Below are 23917 nucleotides of genomic sequence, written 5' to 3'. Positions count from 1 at the left end.
CACACCAAGTGCCACGGGCAAGTCACGTGAGCCACATAGTTTGGCGGGAAGCAAGGGAAGTCAGGCCTGTAAAGGATTTTCAAATGGAGGAATCCTGGAGGAACAGCCAAGGTTTTACTTCTCACCCTCTGTGACTCCCGTATTCTCCCAGTGGGTACCACTTGACTGACTCTGCTAGGTTGTCTGCTATTCTCCTAAACAGGCTTAGTTTGGACCTCACGCCCTTACTTCCAGAAGCTCACAAAATCCAGAATAAGGAAACCGACCATTCCCCATGAGATCATCATGTCAGCTGTCAGAGGCTCTGCCCTGGGGATTACTGGTATGAGCTAGGCCTGGGTATTGTCTTTATTCAGTACACTGGCTGGCCCCTGACCTTTTCTCTGTCCTCCTCAGTCACTCATTCCTTTTAGCCCCTCTAGCCTCCTTCCTCTAAACAGACCAAGTCCTACCCCAGGGCCTCTGTTCATCCCCAGCCTCCCCATCTTCCTCCTTCCTTCCTGAACCAAGGATGAACTTAGCACTTTATTTATATCCGTAGTCTAGTCTAGAGTCCACTGTGCAGTTCAGGCTGGCCTCAGGTTCACAGCTGTCCTCCTGCCTCAGCCTCTGTCCTGATTTTCAGCAAATTTAAAACTGTTAGCACACACCTTTAATCCCAGCACTCAGGAGGCCGAGACAGGTGGATTTCGGAGTTCAAGGACAGCCAGGGCTACACAGAGAAACCAAACAAACAAACAAAACAAAACAACAAAACATGTTAGCTTTTAACTCTTTCCCTAAAGGCCTTTTCTTGCCTTCTTAACTCTTTAACAGTGTCTGGAATGCCATCTACAGTACATTTATGTTGATTTTATCTAGAGCCATATTTGTATTTATGAATAATAGAAATATTTAAATAGCCAGGCATGGTGGCACAGGCCTTTAATCCCAGCATCAAGAGGCAGAGGCAGGCGGATCTCTGAATTCAAGGCCAGCCAGGTCTACAGAGTAATTTCCAGGACAGCCAAAGATACACAAAAAAAGAAATCTGTCTCGGAAAACCAAAATAAATGAATAATTTGGTGTAACGTTTCACATGTAATTTTGCATTTACAGGTAGAAATCATAATATTACGTTTTAGTCAGTTGATAAAAACATAAATTAAATATGTGATTTTGTAATATAATATTTTATAGTGTTCTTTTCTGTCCTCTGTCAACCTGCTTTTAAAAAAAGTAAGTGCTCAACCGAGTATGGTGGAAAATGCCTAGAATCCCAGCACTTAGGAGGTGGAGGCATGAGGCCCCTGTTTCAGAAACCAAATAGAAGGGGGCCTGAAAAGATTACTTAGTGGTTAGGAGCACCCATGCTGGGTGGCTCCAGGGTACCTGGCATCTCTGGCCTTTTCCAGAGCCCACACTGTTATTTATGCACGTACTCCCTGACCCCAGACACAGGAACACTTCAGTTGAAATTAAAATAAATCTTTCTGAAAGCAAGCAAACAGCCAAAGGTAGTGGTGCACACCTTTAATCCTAGCATCCTGGAGGCGAAGGTGGGCAGATACCTGTGAGTTCAAGGCCAGCCAGTTCACACAGTGAATTCCCCAACAAATACACAAACTGAGTTGGCTCAGTGGATAAGGAGTTGGCCACCAAGCCTGATCCCCGGATCCCACACGCCGAAAAGAGAATCGACTGGCAAGCTGACCTCTAACCTCCACATCTGCTCCACTCTGTGACACAGGCACCCACACATATACACAAATTAACAAAATGAACGTAATTTTAGAAATGAATGTAATTTATTTTATTTATTTATTTATTTTTGGTTTTTCGAGACAGGGTTTCTCTGTGGCTTTGGAGCCTGTCCTGGAACTAGCTCTGTAGAGCAGGCTGGTCTGGAACTCACAGAGATCCGCCTGGCTCTGCCTCCTGAGTGCTGGGATTAAAGGCGTGCGCCACCCTCCGCCCGGCAATGAATGTAATTTTTAAAAGCCCAGATTAAGGTAGGCCTGGTGGGCCACACCTTTGATTTCAGTAGTCAGAAAACAGAAGCAGACAGATCTCTCAGGAGTTCAAGGACAGCCAGAAGCAACTTGTGGCCCTGTTGGTACCGCTCACAGTGGTCTCTCCCACAGTGCCCCATGGTCGGGATTGCAGTCCTAGAAGATTGCAAGGGGCACTGGGGCAGCCCTGAAGGTCAAACACAGAACTCAGCCCACTGTACCCAGGATGGGCTCTGCCTACTCCCCAGCCCACACTGCCGGGCTGACTTCATTTCCAGTGTCCTCTAATCCCGGTCACAGTGGCCTACTTGTTCCCAGAGCCCTCCTGACCGTTTCTCAGGGTCTTTGCACTGCCGCTCCCCGCTCCCTCCGCCTGGGACACTTTCTCCCACCTAGTTCCCTGGTCCCTGCTGTAAGATCAACATTGCTGAGAAGTCTGTTCCCGCAGGGGCCAGTGGGTAAAGGCACTAGTTAAACGTCAGCCTGGTGATCTGAGTTGGACCCCAAACCCCACCTCTACAAAGCTGTCCTCTGACCTTCATAAGTGTACTTATACATGTGGGCAGCTCGCCCCCCCCCAACACACACACACACACACATTTTGCACATATACAGTAATAAATAACAGGCAAACCTGATGGTGAAGCCTTTAATCCCAGCACTGGGGAGGCAGAGGCAGATTAATCTCTGTGAGTTCAAGGCCAGCCTAGTCTATACAGTGAGTTCCAACCAGATGGGGTTACATATTGAGATGTCTAAAGAAAGGGGAGGCGGAAGAGAGGAAAAAGAAATAGTAAGTAATAAATAACTTAAAGTTGCCAATTGTGCTTCACCCTTCACCTGGTTGATGAGTTGTGTTTATTTGTTTGCTATTTTATTATTCTGCTGATTTTTCTCTTAACAACAATTTAAGATCTGAGGAAGTCTCTCAAGGACTGGGACACAGTGAGTGTCCACTAAATATTTGTGGATTGAAGGAAGCCACTGATTTTTTTCCTTTTTAATATTTGTTTGTTTATTTTTGAAACAGAATATTAAGATGAAGCTCTGGCTATCCTGAAACTCACTCTGTAGTCCTGACTGGCCTCAAACTCACAGAGATCTGTCTGCTTCTGCCTCCAGAGGGCTGGAGTAAAAAGGTGTATGCCACCATGCCCAGCTTTTGTTTTTCAGTCATAGGTTTAAGTGTGGGTATGTGCATATGAGTTCAGGTTCCTAGGAAGCTGGAGGATTACCCTGGAGCAGGAGTTGCAGGTGGTTGTGGACTCCCGGATGTGGGCGTAGGAAATCTATTTCCTTGGAAGAGCAACTGTGCTCTTAACTGCTGAGCCATCTCTCCAGCCCAGCCCCTGGTTTTTTTTTTTTTTTTTTTTTTTTTTTTTTGTGTCCATTGTTGTGTGACAAAACTTCCTAGGGGGAAGTAACACACATCTCCTCACCCCACAGAGGGATCCCATTACAAAACAAAGCATGGATACCACCAAAGCCCAATTTGAGGAACCATCAAATATCACCAAAGCCCACGCAGCCTGGGTGACAGCTCATAGTGCTTGGAACCTGGAGCACACTGCACAGCCTGCGGGCAGCTCAGCAGGTTGAGAGTGTCCTTTTCCAAGGACCTAAGTTGGTCTAAACCTCTTCCAGGCAGCTGGTCTGGTCTGGAGTTCTTCTTTACAACTTTCTCCCCTGAGAGCCTTCTTGGCAACTCAGCTTCCTTCTTCCTGAGGGGGTTTCTCAGCTTGTTGCTTACTTTGACAGGATGGGGCAGTGAATCTGTTTCAATTTCAGGGACTTCCTGAAGCTGTTTGTGAGCTGTCTACCTGTCTGCTTAAGGGGCTTCATGTATTCATGCAGGATGGATGGAATGTTTTGGTCTCAGAGGAAACTGTTACACAACACCCACAAGACACCCCCCCCCCCCATCCACGTAGTTCTAACTGTCCTAGAGCTTGCTCTGTAGACCAGGCTGGCCTCAAACTCACAGAGATCTGCCTGCTTCTGCCTCCCGGGTGCTGTGATTTAAGGTGTGCAACACCATGGTTAGTCTGGGAGACAGTTTTGGATTCAGAAATGGGATGCCCCATTGGGTGTTGTGTGAAGAGGCGGGGCTGGGAGGTGTCCCTCTAGAGCCTTGAAGGTGTGCAATCAGTGACTATTGAAAGCAAGAATGTAGTCTGTACATGATGTCTTCTTGTTTTGGTTTTCTGTTTTTAGGAATTATTTCACAAAACAATTGCTTAGGAGCAGTATGGAGCTTTCTCTGCTTTATGTTTTCCTCGGTTCCCCTCCCAACTCCTGGGGTGAACAAGAGAGCCTTCTGTATGCTACACATATGCTCTAACACTGAGCTATGTTCCCAGCCCTCACTGGGGGATTCTAGGCAGGGGCTCTACCACTGAGCCACGCCCCCAGCCCCTCACTGGGGCATTCTAGACTTACCTACCACTGAACTGTATCATAATCACTACAGCTGTAATTTTGAAAAATCTTTTTATTTTAAGATAAAGTCTCCTTAGATTATTGACTAGATTTGACTCATTCTGTAGTTCAGAGAGGCCTTGAACTTTCACCTTTTTAATTTTAATTTGGGCTGGAGAGATGGCTCGGTGGTTAAGAGCATTGCCTGCTCTTCCAAACAAAGGTCCTGAGTTCAATTCCTGGCAACCACATGGTGGCTCACAACCATCTGTAATGATGTCTGGCGCCCTCTTCTGGCCTGCAGACATGCACACAGACAGAATATTGTATACATAATAAATAAATATTTAAATGGTGTGATGGGCTAGAACTTAGGTCACCAGGTTTGCTCCCAAGCACTTTTGTTTCCTCAGCTATCTCCCCGCCCCCAAGACTTTTTTTTTTTTTTTTTAATTTTTATTGACCTATCTTGGTGTGTTTGCTGAGGCACAGAGGCAGAGGCAGCCCCACCCCCACCCCCTACCTCATCCACCTCTTATGGCTTCTGGTTGGGCTTGTAGGCTTTGGGAGTGAGGTTGGGGCTGGGAGACCTATGCTGGTTAGTTGGCTAGCTTGTTAGGAAGAAAGGCAGTCCAAGAAGAAGTCTACTTCAGCAGCCTCTGTGTCTCCAGTGGGGTGGGGTGTGGTGTGTGATGGAGGATGTGAGCTGAGGGAGTGTGCAGCCTAGAGACTTGGGCTGGAATGAGGAGTTGGGGTAACCATGGTCATATATCTAATTCCTTTCCCTGTAAAATTTTACTTTGTTTTTGCAGCAGTATCTCATGTAGCCAAGGTTAGCTCTGAATTTGTGTAGGCAAGGATAGATAACCTTGAACTCATCCCCCCTCCTTGCTGGAATTATGGGCCTGTTCCATCATGCCTGGTTGGTGCCATTCATGGAATGGAACCTGGAATTTTGTGCATCCAGGCAAGCCTTCTCCCAAGTGAGCTTCATCCTCAGCTCCTTCGCTTAAAATGATACGTAGTTTATTTTGATTTTTGAAGTACGGTTTCATTCTGAGCCCAGATTTGCCCAAGATAACAAGCCTTAACCACCACTCCTAGCTTTCCATTTTCACTTTTTAAATTATTGCTGCTGTTGTTATTTGAGACAGGATTTCTCTGTGCAAGAGCTCTGACTGTCCTGGAACTTGATCTGTAGACCATCTGTAGGCCTCGAACTCACAGAGATCCTCTGCCAAGAGCTGGGATTAAAGGCATGTGCCACCACTGCCTAGCTAATTTTTTAAAATATTTATTTATTTATTATGAATACAATATTCTGTCTGTGTGTCTGCCTGCAGGCCAGAAGAGGACATCAGATCTCATTTNCTGTGTGTCTGCCTGCAGGCCAGAAGAGGACATCAGATCTCATTTCAGATGGTTGTGAGCCACCATGTGGTTGCTGGGAATTGAACTCAGGACCTTTGAAAGAGCAGGCTAATTTTTTACCACCTGATTTTACTTTTGGGTTTTCGTGAATCCTGTGAGTGTGTCTGGTTTCCTGCGTGAGCATGTGTTTTCATTTATGCTGTTTATGTGAGAACGAATGGCCCTCTGGCTCAGAGGCCAGCTCCCTGTTGCCTGTCTCAACAACTAACTACCAGGTGACCCCCAGCGGCTGACCGGTTTACCGTCGCACCGGCCATGAATGGAAACTCGACTAGTCGTGCCTTCTCCTGTTGGAGGGCATATGAGTCGTGTGCAGTTCAGAACATTCTGGAACGTATTTTAGGGTCCATATCTACCCCTTATTCCAAATCAGCATCAGGAGTATCTGTCTGCCTACCTAGTCTGTGTCTTCTCAAACCTGTATAGATGAGCATGCCAGTCTTCCCTGTGCCCCTGCTGCCTGTGGACAAGATGCCCCTCTCCGGGCCCTTGGGGGTCCCACCGTCTATGTGATGCAGGATATCTTTTTGGATGCATGGTAGACATGGAGTCCCTTTCAATGGTGTTGCCCCCTAGTGGGAATTTTTGCACACTTTTCATTTTTCGCTTGACTCTGTTGACCCGAAAGTTGCTCTGTAGTGGATGATGACCATGAACTTCTGATGCTTCTGCTCCCACCTCTGAGTGCTGGGATTTCCCCAGCCTAGTGATGGCAGATGGGAAGCCCTGTTGGGAATGTTGGTCTCCAAAGCTGTTTATTGTCCAGGGCCAGCAAGAAGGGACACCCGCAAAGCGACCATCCCAGCAGGCTCCTTTGGACACGTGCTGTCTTTGTATTGACCTGGCTCCCTGTTGCTTGGGTCTCTCAATTGTTCTGGCTGGTTCTGCTGATCCACCTTCACCTTTGGTGATGGATCTGAAGCCTGGTATCATTGTCTTCCCAGATAGACTGTGTGTGTCTCAGCCACTGGGTGTGATCTACTCTGTGACCTTTGACCTTTCCATTAATAGTTGGCAAGTCCTTGCTGGGTCCCCTGGCCTTGTGTCTGAGTGGCAGGTACGGTGCTGACAGTCTCCAATGGATGCCCCGTACCCTGTCCTTGACCGTTCTGTTCAGCACCATCTCTGGTCACACTGAGCATAGCCCTCCGTCATCCAGGCAGTGTTTACACAAAGTGCCCAAACAAGAGTATTGTCCAGCAGTTCCTCTTGGGGGAAGCAAGCAGGAGCTCAGATCAGTCATGTTTATGGCACATCAGCCGCTCTTTGGAACAAAGCAAATCGGGAGGAGGGAGGCTGTCTGGCAAGAAGAAGGCTTCCAGTCTAGATGCGGTCCATTTGAGCCACTGAGCTGGTGACAATTGGGAAAGGGAGGAAGGACCAAAGCAAGAGCAGTCGCGTGCAAAGCTGAGGCAGACTTGTGCCCAGCAAATGGGTAGGAAACCGAACGAGCCAGTGTAGCTGGTGGGGGGATGAAAGACTGGTTGCTAGGTAAGAAGGTGAGGGTTTATGCCAGATGAGGCGAGGAATCAAGGAAGAGCGCTGGCTGACAGACCTGAGCCAATCTCGTCCTACCTGTGCCTTGGGTGTGACCAGTGAGCTAGCAGACGACTGTGGCTTCAGTCCTGAAGCTGTGGGGCACGGGCACCTGAGCCCTGAGATCAGCTCATTGCACAGGGAAGCAGCCAGTTAGAGCCTGTTGGCAACAGGGTTCTTTCTGTAGACTCAGGGGCCTGTTGGCTTGCTTTTGCTGTTTTCTGTGCTTGAGATAAAACCCAGGGCCCTGAACAGGCTGGGCAACTACTATGCTACTGAGTCTTTCCCCAGACCTCTCCCCCTGCTCCTCACTGGTGGGAGTCTAGGCAGGAGCTCTGTCACTGAGCCACACTCCCAGCCTTTGGTTTTTCAGAGTGCGGCTTTCCCTATGTAAACCCAAGCTGGCTTGAACTCCCCATCCTCCTGCTCAGCCTCCCAAGTTCTGGGGCTACAGGCCTGAGCCACACCTCAGCCACTCGTGTCTCTCTCCCTCCCCCCCCCCCCCCCCCCCCCCCCCCCCCCCCCCCCCCCCCCCCCCCCTCTCTCTCTCTCTCTCTCTCTCTCTCCCCGTCCCTCTCTCTCTCTCTCTCTCTGTCTCTGTCTCTGTCTCTCTGTCTCTGTCTCTTGAGACAGTTTCTCTGTACAGTTCTGGCTGTCTTGGAATTCTCTTTGTAGACCAGGCTGTCCTCGAACTCACAGAGATCCGCCTGCCTCTGCTTCCCGAGGCCTGGGATTAAAGGGGTGCGCCACCACTGCATGGCTCGTATATTTTTTCTTATTCCTGGATATCATCTAGGACACCACTTATATTTATTTAGTCACCAATTCCCCATCCTTTCTTGTTGTGTCCCTGATTCACCCAGCCCCGATATTTGATGACTCTAGTGACTTTAAGGACCATCCCTTGGGGATTTTGTAGAATGGGCCCGGTGGGAATATCTGGTGTTTTCTTCTCACTAGATGGAGTAACATGGGTTTGGAAAGACAGAGACACAGGCCAAGGGCCCATTCATTACATCATACCAAAGGTATGTGGTCAAGTGCCTGGGGATGTGATTCAGCTCCAAGAGTGGTGGCGGAGGACCCTGAGTTAAATTTCCAACTTTCACAAAGCAAAGGATCTGCTTTTGGTTGTGTATGTGTGCGTGCGTGCATGCAAGCATGTATGTGTTTGTGTTTGCGTGTATGTGTTCATGTGTAACTCTGTCCATTGTTGCCTTCCACCCTTCCATCCAGGGATCAAAGTCAGGTGATCAGGCTTTTGTGGCAAATATCATCTACCGAGCCATCTTGATGGCCCTAATTCTTTGATTTCTTTGTGAACACAGTGGTGAACCCTATGTTATTTTTTTTAATGGATTTTTTAAAAAAGATTTGTTTGTTTTTATTTAAGTATGAGTTTGCCTGTGTGTATGTATGTGCACTGTGGGCATGCCTGGTGCTCACGGAGGTTAGAATAGGGTATCATATTCCCTGGAACTGGAGTTATGGGTGGTTGTGAGCTGCCATATGGGTGCTATGCTAAACCTGGATCCTCTGAAAGAGCAGCCAGTACTCTTAACTGCTGAGCCATCCGGCCCCATATTGACTTTAAATTAACTGAAGAGTGTACAAAACGAGTCCAACAATGGCATTGAATACATGTCCTTGTACCTTCCCTTACCCCTCCCCCTTCCATGCTCCTATCCTTCCTTCCCACCCTCCCTGCTTCATTTCACAAATACTGAAATCGAGGTTCTGTGTATGAGAGACTACGTGCAGTATTTTCTTTCTGCCCGCATTGCTTCTCCCTCCCTTACGTCTTCTCTTTAAACCAGCCCTTCCCTTCTGATTCCTTTTTGGGGCCTTAATTAAAGCTGACAAGTATGACACAGAAGTCTCCAGAACGGAAGCATTCAAGACCAGGACTGGGCCAGCCCGGGGGCTGACCCCCAGGAACTCATGGAAGAGTTTCATCCCTGGGTCTTAAGATAATGGAATTAGAGGATAGAAGCTTAATCCAGCTGTTTAGAGGTGATTAGATGAGATCAGGACCCAGGCACGAGCCCTCTCCCTGCAGCCTGTGCTGTGGCTGCATAAGGAAACAGAAACTGGGCTTGGTGGCTGCAATCTCTGCACTCGGGAGAAGCCTGGAAGCCCAGAGTTCAAGACCAGCTGGAGCTACCTGAGACCCTGACTTTGGCAGGGGTGGGGCAGGGATGTAGCTCAATTGGTAGAGTGTTTGCCTAGTGTGCACAATTCTCTCCAAAACCATTTTTGTGTGTGTGTGTGTTATAGCTCCAACAATGCTCTGAGCTAAGTCAGTCTATTTTCTCTAAAGTAACCCACCTCAAGTATTTCATTATGGTAACAAGAACCGGACTAATACATCAGATATAGCAAGCATCATTTTCTTTACCATGAGCAATGGTGCCTTTCTTTCCTATCTGCTGGCCACGTTCTGTGGGGCATTAATTCATATGTTTATTATGTACTTAAATGAATTTCTTCTACAGTTGAAATTTGGGGATGAAGAAAAACTGGAAGTTCCTTTTCAGTGAAAAAGAACACAGAGCCCAGGTCATGAGCCTGGTAGGTACTCATGCCCACTGTGAGGTCTAAGTGACTTCTGGGCAGATCAGTGAGTACTGGAAACTTTGAATAGATGGAGGTGAGGACAGAAAATGAATAGACTGCCTGGGCCTAGGGGGTGTGGCTCTGTGGTAGAGTCCCGGCCTAGAATCCCCCAGTGAGGGGCTGGGGGTGTGGCTCAGTGGTAGAGCCCCTGCCTAGAATCCCCCAGTGAGGGGCTGGGGCGTGGCGCAGTGGAAGAGCCCCTGCCTGAGATATCCAAGGCTCTGGCACCATCTCCGGTACAGCATTGACAATAATCATCTTTGCGGTGGCTAGTATGCTTGCATGACCACAAAATTTGAATAGTGCCGTGTTCAACACCGTCCCCCATCCCAGCAGATCCAGATGTATGAGTGTTTTTTAAAAGTCAGAAGAAGCTTGAGTCTTTTTTCCTCGTCCGTGGTCACTTCTCAGCTCCCCGAGTAGTTAATCAGTGTGTGCAGTGTGGCCTGCCCTTCCCTCCCACAGCTCTTTACACATACAAGGCTGCTCAAAATATGTGTTCTTTTACCTCCTTTACCCCAATTTTAAGATTTATTTTTACTTTTAATTATATGTACACGTGTGTCTGTGGTGGAAGTATGCTCGTGAGTGTGGGTGCCAGGGTGGCCAAAAGGGTATGTTGTGTCCTCAGGAGCACTAATTATACAGGAAGTTGTGAGCGCTGGATTTGAGGGCTGGGAAGTGAGCTGGGTGTTCTGTAAGTGCATCGGGCGCTGTCAACTGTGAACCATCACAGTGCCCATCCATCACACCTTAAAAACAATGACATTCGAGGGGCTGGAGAAATGGCTCAGCGGTTAAGAGCACTGACTGCTCTTCTAGAGGACCCGGGTTCAATTCCCAGCACCCACATGGCAGCTCACAACTGTCTGAAAATTCAGTTCCAGGGGATCTGACACCTTCACACCAATGCACATAAAATATAAATAAATCATAAAAAAAAATTTAAAAAAATCACATTCATTTGTTGTGTAAATGTAGAGGTGTGGGGTACCAATAGATTCCAGAGCTCAGCTGGCTGGAGTCCACCAAGGGGTCACGGGGAACGCACTTGCCACCAAGCCTGATGACCTGATCTTAACCCCTGTAGCCCACGGAGTGAAGGAAGAGGTGACTCCTGCACATCGTCTTCTGACCTCCACATGTGGCACACATGTACCCTCGTCACTAAAATAAATGTAGTAAAATAAATAAAAGTTTCCTTCACACATTCTCAGAGAAGTGTAACTACAGCCGCAGTTGCTTTGAGAGCATTCTCTTTCTTTTTTAAAGATTCATTTATTTTTTTATGTATACAGTGTTTTGCCTGCATGCCGGAAAAGGGCACCAGATCTTATTATACACGGTTGTGAGCCACCTCTCCAGCCTGAGAACATTCTTATTACCCAGAAGACACCATGGTTGTGAGCTCCCTACCCCGCTGTCAGTAGGGTTTTTGGCTACTAGTAACTTGTTTCTGTGTCTGGACCCAGCTGACCTGGACACTTCATCCCAGCGCCTTGACCGGGTAGCCTTTGGGTTTGACTTCTCTTCCACTTCCTGTTTTCTAGTCCCTGTGCCGTCACATTCTGGACTGTTTGCTTCTTATGGCTGCATGTCCTTCGGGGCTGAGCCATCTGCCGATTGGTTGGGGGTCATTTCCACCTATGACTCTAATGAACCGGGCATGTGTACGTGTTTTTGTGTGGACCTAGGTTTCTTTTTTTGAGACAGTGTCTTGCTGTGTAGCTCAGGCTTGTTTAGTTAGCCTCGAATATGTGATTCTTCTGCCTCAGCCTCTTAAGTAGCTTGATTGAGATTACAGGTCTGTGCCACCACACCCGGATGCACAAGGCATTTTTCCAAACTAGCCATGTTTGGTTCAGTATTTGAGCGAGGAATGCATAGCCTTTTAAAGCATCGCTTGGTGAATGTTGCCAATATTATCCAAATAAGCATCATGAAGGCTGGAATCAGAGCAGCTGCAGCATTTTAGAAGGCTCCCTGAGGTCGTCTACCCTCCTCTTCCTTAAGACTTGCATACCTCAGGGTTTTCCCCCAGTTCTAGAGATTGTCAGAGCTCAGCACAGAGGTCATGTCTGATCATGCTTTCTTTGTGCCAGTTTATGTTAGGGCCTCCGGTGTTGCTTCCTGTGCAGAGATGCACTCCCTCCTTGCCAGAACAGCACCTCATCCCATGCCTGAGTTTGGTGCCAGGACAGATGACAGGCAGCTTTTTAGGGTTGGGGCTTTTTTCGTTTACTGGCTAAGCTGGGGATCAAGCCCAGGGCATTATGTGTGTTAGGCAGGGGCTCTACCACTGAGCCACACCCCGGCCCCTCACTGGGGGATTCTAGGCAGGGGCTCTACCACTGAGCCACACCCCGGCCCCTCACTGGGGGGTTCTAGGTAGGGGCTCTACCACTGAGCCACACCCCGGCCCCTCACTGGGGGATTCTAGGCAAGCCCCGATAGATTCATTTTGTATGAATTAGGAAAAGACTACTTTTTGCTGGTGATTGCCGTCATGTCCAAGCACAGACTTATAAACTGTGCGCAGTCAAGAACATGTGCATCTGTATACAAGCGAACATATCTAATCCAAGTTTGATGTGCATTACATATGCAGTATGAATTTACACAACATGGTAATTTTCTGTGGCTGCTCTAAGAAATACGATTATTGGAGGCTTGAAACAGAAGTACAGCTGGGTATGAGGCACAAACCTGTGATCTAGCACTTTGGAGAGGCAAGCAGCAGGGTCAGAAGTTTGGGGACATCCTTGGCTAGTTAGCACGCTGGAGGTCAGCCTGTGTGAGACTGCCTCAGAAAGGGACTGAAACAAAGCAAAACCCCAGTACCCAGCTCCTGGGCTATGCTCTGACTCTAGCGGGAAAGACAGTTGAGGAAGCAGATGACAGTGGCCAAAGACACCTAGGCTTGGGACAAGGTGGCCTTGCTGGCGTGAGGAAGGGACTGTGGAGGTGCTTGTGTGTGTGCATGCAGACTTGCACTGGTGTCTGAATGAAGGTAGCTGTGTGTGCGATTTACTGCTGCATCTTGGTGCCCAGCAAGGGTAAGGATTGTAAGAAAGGCCGAGCCACTCTGACGGCCTCTGTCTTCCAGTTGATGGGTGAGGACTTTAATTAGCAGCAGGTGGCTGGGTTTGGAGACACACCCCGTAATCCTAACACTTGAGAGAGGTTGTAGCAAGAATTCTAATTAGTCTGAATTATAAAAACCAAGGATCAGATATTGAGGGTGAAAGGTGAAAGATTAGAAAAACAGAGTAGCCACTAGTTCCCCCCCTCCCCCACGCAAGACAGGGTTTCTCTGTGTAACAGCCATAGCTGTCCTGGAACTAGCTCTTAAGCCAGGCTTAGACCAGGCTGGCCTTGAACTTACAGAGATCCATGCACCTCTGCCTCCCGAATGCTGGGATTAAAGGTGTGTGTGTGCCACCACTGTCTGGCTTCCATGGCTAACTAGTGTGGCTAGCTCTATACTCTCATCTTCAGGCAAGCTTTGTTTGTTAAAGCACAAACAAAATATCACCGCAAGAGTTGAGGCAGGAAGATCATGGACTACAAAATGAAGCCCTGTCTCTACAGATAAATAATTAAGTACATGTTTGGAGGCGGCAGCCCTTGAGGGATTACTACACAGTGTTCTTTTCGTCAATTACATTTTTAAATGTATTATTTGTGGGGAGGGCGGGAGAATGTCAGAGTACATGTGTGACAGCCAGAAGACAGCTCCTTTCGCCATCTATGTTCTGAGGATCCCACATGGGTCATCAGGCTTCCCGGCAGGCCCTTCACATCCTGAGCCATCTTGTAGCCCTAAACCCAGTCTTTCTCCTCACTGCAGATCTTTAGATGGGTTTTCAGCCTTTGCTGAATGACAGAGGAGCTGCCACAGCTCAGCTCTAGCTCCGTCCAAGCCAGAAAGCAAGTTCCTTTGTTTACTAGAAGAACTTGTTCTGTGACTTCCACTGTCTTACAGAAGTCACGCCTGTACACTTTAGTGTTTATTGTGTGGTGCCATGGCGACCATAGCTTCAGGGGGAGCTGAGAGTGATCATAAGGAGATAGGATACCCCCAGCTTTGCCTCAGTGTGACCTAGAGTGCACATACAGATACATGTGACCAAATGTGCTTTCGGGTTCTCCATTCTTCTGTACTGGTTTTATTACAGTTTGTGGGGTTTTTTCCCCCTGAAGAGGGGAGTCTTTTTTTTTCTTCTTCTTCTTCTTCTTTCTTTTCCGACTGGGAAGAGTTGGAACAAGGTCTACTTATGTAGCTCAGGCTGGCCGCCTCAAACCAGTAATTCTCCTGCCTCAGCCCCCAGCGTGTTGGGATGACAGGTGTACCACACCCAGTTTATTTGGTTGTTTTAAACCTGCTCTTGGCCCAAGCCTGCTGCTCTGGTTTCCCAAGCCTCGGAGGTGTGACTACTGCTTGACTGTCACCTCAGAAAGGTCTTTGTTTATGAGCTGGCTGGCAGGCCATCCACAGAGAGTGAGAAAGCAAGCGGAGGAAGTGAGGAATGAGGGGTGCTGGGGTGCTGGGGATGGGAAGGAGCAGGTGTGCTGGGAATGTAAGGCTCACTAACATCATTCTGGAAATGAACAGTAGCCTTTCTCTGGAGTTTACTGGGGCCTTTGGATTCCGGGTCCTGCTAGCAGGCTGGCTCCCCTGCAGCTACCAATGACGATGCAAAACTCTGGTTGCATTCCGACTGGGGGAGGGATCCTCAGGGCCTTTTGGAAGGACACCCTGTTACTGCTCTTCTCCGAGACTGCTTGTAGTTGGCAAGCCTCATGAGGAAGCATCAGGGCTTCAGAGTCATGGGGTCTGGGTTCAAGTTTAGGTCCCACAGTGTCCTCACTCCCTGCGTGCCATTTTATTTACTGGAAAACGTGACTCAGTGTTGTTCCTCCGTCACTGTCACTCAGTGGGGACAGAGTTAGTACCGATGCCTAGGACATGCTTGGGCAATGTCCTTAGGCTCAGTGGTGTATCTGTCAGCTTTTTGGTAGAGCTATAGTAACAATAAGACCTGGGACTCAGTCACTGAAGAAGAGAGCTGCAGTGACGAGTGGGCCTCAGGTCTCTACAATTACAGGGACAAAGATGCAGCTGCTTATGTATATCCCAGTCCTGGTTTGACTGTAGCTTGGTCACATGTCTGCTGTGTCCTCAGACCAAGGCAGAGCCGTGACACCTTGGGTTCCATCCGTGTCACTCAGCTCATGCTGTGCACGCAGGTCTGGCCCAGGTCCAGAGTCCTGACTTCCACACCAGGGCTCTGCACCCGCTGTCATATGGCTCAGTTACTTTCTCAAGAGGTTTTGACCATATGGGGTGATCTAGAAAGGGCCACCCCTGGGTGAGAACCCTGGCCATGTCCCCTTCCCGCCGCAGCCACGGACCTCCCAGCCATCTTTACCTCTCCTTGCTCAGTGTGTGCCCTTTTCGTTAGATGCCCCCAAACAATGGATTTCTTTAACTTCCATTGTTCATTCATTTATCCGTTTTCTATATTCACTGAACCTCCCTCTACCACCTCAGCCTCAGATTCAGGGGTCTCAGGCAGGAAGCAGGTGACAACCCCTGCGCTGGTAAGGGCCCACTTGTGGCAGGGAGCCATTGAAGGGGAAGCAGATCATCAGACATGGGCTAGCCGATACCAATGTGAGTTTTATTTCGCTAATTACATTTTTAATTAATTTTAGTTTTACACTTTATATGTATAAGTGTTTTACTTGCGCGTATGTCTGTGCACCACATGCATGCAATGCCTATGGAAGCCAGCAGACAGCCTGGGATTACAGGTGGTTGTCAGCTGTACTGTGGATGCTAGGAATTGAACCTTGGTCTTTTAGAAGAGCAGTTGGTGCTTTAACCACTGAGTCGTCTTTCCAGCCTCACTTTGATTTATTTTGTATATTACAGTTGCAGAGGGATTAAATGGATTTCCAAGCTCTGCGGTGGTGATTTTACTTGTGGAGCCTGCTTGCTGGCCCCTGGTGTTGTTTTTTCTGAAGCAGTCCTTTTTTTGGTCTAGGGTGACCCAAGTGCTGGGATTCCAGGCATGAGCCACCATGCCCAGCTCCTCTTTCCAAACTCAAGGTCTGTCTATGACAGTGGTTTTCAACTTCCTAATGCTGCGACCCTTTAATACAGTTCCTCATTTGGTTTTGACCCCCCAGCTGTAAAATTAGTTTCATCGCTACTTCATAACTGTCATTTTGCTACTGTTAGGAATCGTCAAGTAAATATTTTTGGAGATAAGTAAGGGTTTGCTGAAGGGATCGTGACCCATAGGTCGAGAAACGCTGATCCGAAATGTTCCATCGTACAGATACACAAGACAGTTTATTTGCCCATTCACGGCTATCTTCCTCTGAACTGTTGTGGGAAACCCTGTGGTGGTCTCTGGTGTATAAATCCCTCTTCAGGACACACACCCAGAAGTGGAGCTTCTTACAGTGCTCGGTGCTATTTTTAATGTTCTGAGGAACTGCCAAACCCTGTCCACAGCAGCCAGCCGGGTTGTGCTCCTGCCAACAATGAGCAAGGGCTCCGGTTTCCCACAGCCCTGCCAGCACTTGTTACTTCCCAGTTTCTTCACTGGTAGTCACTCTGAGGGGTGTGGGGCCTTGTCTGATTGGGGCTCAGAGTGCATTTCCCCTGATGATGAGTCACATTGGGCATCCTTTTGTGTGCTGTTGGATGTTTGTGTGTTTTCTCTGGAGCTCAAACTCAGGATCCTTGTGCATGCTCGGCAGGAGCTCTGACCCTGGGCCACGCCTCTGACCCCTCACTGGGGGATTCTACATAGGGGCTCTACCACTGAACCACACCCCAGCCCCTCACTGGGGATTCTAAGCAGGTGCTCTACCACTGAGCCACACCCCAGCCCCTCATTAGGGAGCCATCTCTCTTCTCTTCCTTCTCTCTTTATGTGTGTATCACTCTCTTGCTCACTCTGACTCACTCTGTATGTTTGAAGACTAAAGAACAACCTCTAGTGTCATTGTTTTTTGAGACACCACTTGGCCAGGAAGCCCAGAGATCCTCTGTCTCCTCCTCCCCAGTGCTGAGATTACAAATGTATGCTACCACACCCAGATTTTTTTGGATTTATTTATTTATTATGTGTACAGTGTTCTGCCTACATGTATGACTGCACACCAGAAGAGGACACCAGGCCTCATGACACACCAGAAGAGGGCACCAGACCACCATGTGGTTGCTGGGGACTGAACTCAGGTCCCTCTGGAAGAGCAACCAGTGCTCTTAACCACTGAGCCATCTCTCCAGCCCCACCGAGATTTTTATGTGGGGTAGGTGCTAGTGATCAAATTCAGGGCCTCCGGCATGCAGAGCACCACTTTCCTGACTGAGCCATTTCTTTTTTTCTTTTTTTCTTTTTTTTTTAACATGACTACTGCAAAGCCTGATATGGTAGCACACACCTTTAATCCCAACACTCAGGAGGCAAAGGCAGGTGGATCTCTGTGAGTTTCAGAATAGCCAGAGAGCTACATAGTGAGACCCTGTGTCAAGTAAAACAAACAAGAAAATCAAGATGAAACAAAACTAAAACCATGACTACTGCAAAGGAAACCCAACAATATTGAGCATTCAGCAGTTAGACATGGAATGTGACTGGTCTTGGAGGCAGCATGATCATTGGGACCCAAGAAAGTGAGGCCAGCCTGGGGAACATAGCAAGGGTATGTACACCATGGTATGTTTTTGTAATCGCAGCATTTAGGGTGCAGAGGCAGAGGACTGCCAGCAGTTTGAGGCCCCTATAGTTTAAGTAGTGATACCACTTCTCAAAATCAAAACCAGGCCTGGTGTGGTGGTGCATGCCTTTAATGCCAGCACTCAAAAGTCAGAACAAGGCAGAGGCAGGTGGATCTTTGTGAGTCTGAAGGCCCCCATGGTCTATATAGTGAGCTTTAGGACAACTGGGTGGGGTGGGAGGTAACAAAATGAGATCAAGACTCAGGAGAAAAAAAAGGCTGACAGTGGTGGTACACACCTTTAATGGAGCACTCATGAAACAGAGGCAGGCAGATTTCTGGAGTTCAAGGCTAGCTTCATCTACAGAGTGAGTTCCAGGACAGCCAGGGCTACACAGAGAAACCCTGTTTTGAAAAACAAAACAAAATATATAGAAATAAACAGAAAACAAAGGTGACAAAATGGCTCAGCTTGCAAAGGTACTTGCCACCAAGACTGGTGGTGAGCTTTGTTTGGTGCCTGGGAACAATATGGTAGAAGGACAGAAGTCTTATTTCCACACATGCTGTGAACACACACACACACCCCAATCAAATAAGTATAATGACAACAAAACTGTTTCCACAGAGTACGTAGGGCTTCCCCACAGCTCCCCCTGGGCTCCCATTTGGGGACAGTTGTTTGCAAAGCTTGAGCCAAGCCAGAAGTCAGGGGCAGGGTTATAGGGGTAGTGATGGTGGAGCCACTGTAGGAACTTGCAGTTGCAGGCAGCACACCGGGAGTCCAGGAGGAGAGGGCCTGGGCCTCAGGGTCTTAGACAGGTGCTGTGTAATCTTCCACATTTCTCATCTCAAGCAGGTCGGTGTGAACTCACATTCCTGCTTCTGTAGCTCCAGTCTCAGAAGGGCCGGAGTGATTTCACCCCGCTCAGCCATCTCACCACTATGGCTTTGTTTCTTGAGACAGAGTCTTGCTTGGTTGCCCAGGTTGGCCTCAAACTCACTATCCTCCTGTCTCTGCATCCCAGAAGATGGGATTGCAGGTGTGGGCCACTGTGTCTGTCTGTGTGGCTGGACCTTTTATTTTCTCATGATTTCCTGGTGTGAAGTGTCCCCTGGATACTCATGCAGTTTGTCATTTGTAAGCCAAAGAAACTGTAGAGTGCTTTCTGGAGAGAGTCTGTGTGCGAGGTGAGCTCCATTGGTGGTGACCTCAGGAAGGGACATCCAAGATGAGATGCAAGAAATCAAGGCCATGAGGGGCAGTAGTGACACACACACCTTTAATCTCAGCACTTGGGATGGGAAGCAGAGACAGATGTCTGAGTTCAAGGCCAGCCTGGTCTACAGAGTGTAGACAGCCAGGGCTACACAAAGAAACCCTCTTCCCCCCAAAAAAAAGAGAGAAAAAGAAACCATGGTGTGGAAAGTTCTTCTGTGTATGTGTTGCTTTTATTTTATTTTATTTTTGTTTTGTTTTGTTTTGTTTTTTCGAGACAGGGTTTCTCTGTGGCTTTGGAGCCTGTCCTGGAACTAGCTCTGTAGACCAGGCTGGTCTTGAACTCACAGAGATCTGCCTGCCTCTGCCTCCCGGGTGCTGGGATTAAAGGCATGCGCCACCATTGCCCAGCTGTGTTGCTTTTATTGGTTAATGAATAAAGAAACTGCTTGGGCAAAATAGAGCAAGGCAGGAATTCTAAGCAGAGATAGAGGAGAAAAGAAGGCTGAGTCAGGGCAATGTCATGTAGCTGCCGAGGGAGACAGACACCCTGGAACCTTACTGGTAAACCACAAGCCTCATGGTAAAAGGCAAAGTAATAGGAATGGGTTGATTTAAGATGTAAGAGTTAGTTAATAAGAAGCCTGAGCTAATAAGCCAAGCAATGTTGTAATTATTATAGTTTCTGTGTGATTATTTCGGGTCTGGGCAGCCAGGAACAAACAAGCAGCCTCCGCCTACAAAACCAAAGTTGTGTGTTAAGTGGCTGATGGACCACAGATCTTCAGGAACCAGACTCTATCCTCCAGGACATAGATGCCATGTTTCAATGAGTATTGTGGCTGCTTAATACAACACACCTGTTTCAAATAATAAGAACTGGCCATAGGGCCAGATGCAGTGGTACATACCTTTCTTTAACTTCCATCCTTGAGAGACAAAGACAAGACCTCTGTGAGTTCTAGGCTAACTAGGGTTACATAGTGAGAGCCTATACTTCCCTCATCACCTACCCAAACCCCCAAAAAGGAATTGACTCTAGAAGGCAGGGGTTTGACAACTCAATGGTAATGACTCTAGAAGGCAGGGGTTTGACAACTCAATGGTAAAGTCCCTGCCTAGAATCCCGCAGTGAGGGTCTGGGGTGTGGCTCAATGGTAAAGTGATCATGTACTTCAAATACAATTATTTGGGTTCAGTCGCTCGTACAAAAAATAATAAAGAGGGCTGGGGGGATGGCTCAGAGGTTAAGAGTACTGGCTGCTCTTCCAGAGGTCCTGAGTTCAGTTCCCAGCAACAACATTGGTGGTTCACAACTATCCACAATGATATGGTGCCCTCTTCTGGCCTGCAGGTGTACATGTATACATAATAAATCTTTTAAAAATAATAATAATAAAGAGCTAAAATTGGGTATTTTATTTTAAACTGAAGTATCAGTAAATAGTTTGGTATAGTGTATGCTACGGTGTATATGTATATGTACTATAGATCATGTACATATGTACATGTGTATAAGATTGCCTTGGGTAACTTTAAACTTGTGTTTTTCCCTCTTTGCTTCTCCTGTCTCTTTTCCCTGCTCTGTTTTGTTGTTTTTGTTTGTTTGCTTGTTTTTTTCCTTTTTTTGATTTTATTTTTGTTTTTCAAGACGGTTTCTCTGTAGCTTTGGAGTCTGTCTTGGAACCCACTCTGTAGTCCAGGTTGGCCTCAAACTCACAGAGTTCCGCCTGCCTCTGCCTCCTGAGTGCTGGGATTAAACGTGTGCCTGACCCTCTGCTCCCTTTTTAAAACTTGACAGTAGGACTATAATCCTGGTGCTGGAGGCAGAGGTGGGGGATCTTGAGTTCCCAGGTCTACCTGGGCTGTTGGGTAGTCTTTGTGGGAAGGAAGTTACTGATGATGGTTCGTAGCTGTGATTCAGTTTGTAGCAGTGTTTGTTTCCTTCTCTGTAAATATTTGAGATGGAATCTTGCTGTGTAGCCCAGGCTTCCCTACAACTCTCCGTCCTCCCACAACCCTCCTGTATCCCCCCGTCTTCTGCTGTTTGTGGCCTTCTTCCCTCACAGCTACTCTTTTCTTCCCACAGCTGGCTCCACAAAGAACACTGTCAAAGTCCCCAGCCCGGGGCCCTGCGTAGACCTGGAGTGGCCACCCCATCCTTCCCTTCATGATTCGTTCATAGCACAGGTAATCAGGGAAGACCCCCGGTTCACTCTTGGAGGAGCAGTTGTTCTGAGTACTTGTGGGACCCACTGGCCTCTGACTTGCAGAACTTGGTTTAGTGACTTCCTTCAGTTCCTCCTCTCTGGCCTGCATCCCCATGTACAGCTGTAGAAAGGGTATTCCTAAAGCTTCACTTTTTCTCTATATTCTGTACTGAGACAGTGTCAGCGTAACTTAGTGGTAGAGCCCTGCCTAGAATCCCCCACTGAGGGGTGGGGTCTGGCTCAGTGATAGAGCCCCTGCAGAGCTCCCATGCGACCCTATAACAACCACAATAATGACAAAGAAAGGAAAGACCAGGAAGATACTTTTTTTAGTAAAGCAGTTCCTTTTGTCCTCAGCTATAAGGTCCTACAACTTGGGGACTGTGGTCCTCTCATTGTGTCCAGTTCATGTTATTGGAACAGAAGGACTGGCAGGCCAGTAGAAAAATGCACTGGAAGGAGGGAAAGATGTGTGGGTGTGTTTGCCCACATGTGTCTAAGGGTGAATGCATGGGAGTTTAAAAAGATAGTGGGGACGGAGGATGCTTAGATGACCAGTGGATGTGTAGTCAGAATAGGATAGCAGATGGATGGGTGTTTGGAAGAATGGGGGGTGGGGGGTAGCGAAGCTTAGAAAGCCAGATGCAGACTGGAGAGATAGATCAGTTGGTAAAGTACTTGCAAGGCCCTGAATTTGATTCCTAGAACCCATGTAAAGAACAGGGCGTGGAATCCCAGCACTGGGGAAGTGGACACCACTGGATACCTGGGGTTCCCTAGCTGGCCAGCCTATAGCCTAATTGGTGAGCTCCAGGCCAATGAGAGACCCTGTCTCAAAAAGGCAGACTGTGTGGAATGGTAACTGAGAGGAGGGCCCTTTGGAGGAATGTTTACAGGGCTGAGGGGATGTTGGGTACTCTGAGGAAATGGGTAGCTGATTGGAAGGCAGGAATGCTGTGTAGTGGGAAAATGCAGACAGCATCCATTCCTTTTGGGGTGCAGTGGGTGAAGCAGCCTCTTCCTCCTCCCCCTGGGGGCTGACCATGCTAAACTTTGTCATGGGCTGCGACAGTGCTAGCCAGCGGTGAGCGCCAGATGGCTCAAGACAAACGTTAGCCGTCCGCATCCTCATCATTCAGCTATGGGGGCAGCCCTACACTGCAACCTTCCCAGCCCAGCCTCTTGACACCCCCCCTCCCTTTCTGCTGCCTCAGCCCTACACTGCAACCTTCCCGGCCCAGCCTCATCATTCAGCTGTGGGGGCAGCCCTACACTGCAACCTTCCCGGCCCAGCCTCTTGACACCCCCCCTCCCTTTCTGCTGCCTCAGTCCCCACCTCCATGTGTCACCCGTCACCTACCCTTAGCCTAAGACCCACACTGCATAGCTCTTCAGGGCTCACCCAGGACACAGAGTGTGACGGCCTTCCTGTCACCTCTACCTTGCCTTCCCTTCCTCATTCTATCACCTTGATGCTCAGCACAGACCCCTGCCATCTTCTGGGCCACAGACTGTGTTGAGAAGACAGGATGAGCGGGGTATGAAGTACATAGACCCAGGGGCCTATAGGCTGGCCCGCTCAAGCTGAAGTCTGTCTGGTGTGAGCCGCAGTCTTCCTGTGATGGGGGTCTGAGACGATCCTCAGAGAGCAGTTCGGGTTCTTTTGTTTTTGAGACAGGGTCTCACCCATGCAGGCCTGGCTGGTCTTGGACTCACAGACATCCTCCCGAGTGCTGGGATCAATGGCATGTGCCACCTTTACACCCAGCAAGTTTGGGGTTCTGACTCTGAACTGTACTTGACTCTGCGACTCTTGAAGGTTATAAAAGTAGAATGGCAGATTTGATCTGCGTCCTGGAGGTTGGAACAGGCGTGTTCCCTGGGGTTCACGCATGCGCAGCCCACTCACTGGAAAGATGGGGAGTAGCCATTTGGGGGCCTCCAACTCCTTATCACTAAAGTGGGGGTGCCATGGTGTGCTAGACCTATCCGTAGCCCTTAGTATAAGGCCTGTGCACCATCAGAGATCTTAGTCTTGACTGATGCCCTGTCAGATGTGGTGGCATATTGGGCGTGAGGACCAGAGGATAGGGATCCTGCCCCATCCCTGGTCAGAATTTCTGTTTGGGAGGGTGCTGGGAAGTGGTTCTTCTACCCCTCCATTCAGCCCTGTGCACTCTGGGAACAGCTGCTCTGACCCTCCCCTCCAGGTGCCCCCCCTAAAGGGGCAGCTGGGCAGACTGCCTCAATCTAATCATGTCTCCCTCACCCTCTTCCCACACCTGCCCCATCTAGTGGAAATGGATGATGAGGATGGGAGATGCTTACTAGACGTGATTTGGTGAGTAACGGGCTCCCCCCCTCCCCCCACACTAGTCTTCCACCCCTCTCCCCTCCCTCCATTCCTCAGCCTAGCTCCTTAAGGTCTCTTTTCCCTCTCTCTTGCAGTGACCCTCAGGCCCTCAATGACTTCTTGCATGGATCCGAAAAGGTAAGTACCAGAGGCAGGGAAGGGCAATCCCTGGGCATGGGGACTGGAGGATCGGAAGGGAGAGCCAGGTTCCCTAAGACAGTAGACATTCTCTGAGGGGTTTTGTCAGTGCAAGAAAGAGATCCAGTCCTGTTCTCTTGCCGTGCCGTCTTCCCAGGTAACTGAATAAGTCAGTCACCAAAAAGAAAGAATGCAAACTGTCTCAACATGTATTTTAACATGGAAACAATGCTGTATTGAATATGCTTATTTAATTAAAATATGC

General features: G+C 48.5%; 1 protein-coding gene across 8 annotated transcripts in view; it reads left to right on the top strand.

The window, feature by feature from the left end:
- Positions 1-23917, top strand: part of Bicra (BRD4 interacting chromatin remodeling complex associated protein) — a 65515-nt gene that overhangs the window by 19255 nt on the left and 22343 nt on the right. For 6 of the 8 annotated variants that reach the window (XM_050130282.1, XM_050130283.1, XM_050130284.1 and 3 more), the window contains exons 2-4: positions 21041-21141; positions 23457-23502; positions 23610-23652. In XM_050130282.1, the coding sequence (XP_049986239.1) occupies positions 23462-23502; positions 23610-23652 (84 nt within the window). In that variant the 5' untranslated portion in view covers positions 21041-21141; positions 23457-23461. The remainder of the gene's footprint in view (positions 1-21040; positions 21142-23456; positions 23503-23609; positions 23653-23917) is intronic. The other 2 variants (XM_050130280.1, XM_050130281.1) reach the window with 1 other exon arrangement.

The sequence above is a fragment of the Alexandromys fortis genome, unplaced genomic scaffold (assembly GCF_014885135.2).
Source record: "Alexandromys fortis isolate MF-2015 unplaced genomic scaffold, M_Fortis_MF-2015_v1.1 scaffold_325, whole genome shotgun sequence".
NCBI lineage: Eukaryota > Metazoa > Chordata > Mammalia > Rodentia > Cricetidae > Alexandromys > Alexandromys fortis.
The sequence above is the reverse complement of the archived record's forward strand: the minus strand, read 5'-3'. Positions and strand labels throughout refer to the sequence as shown.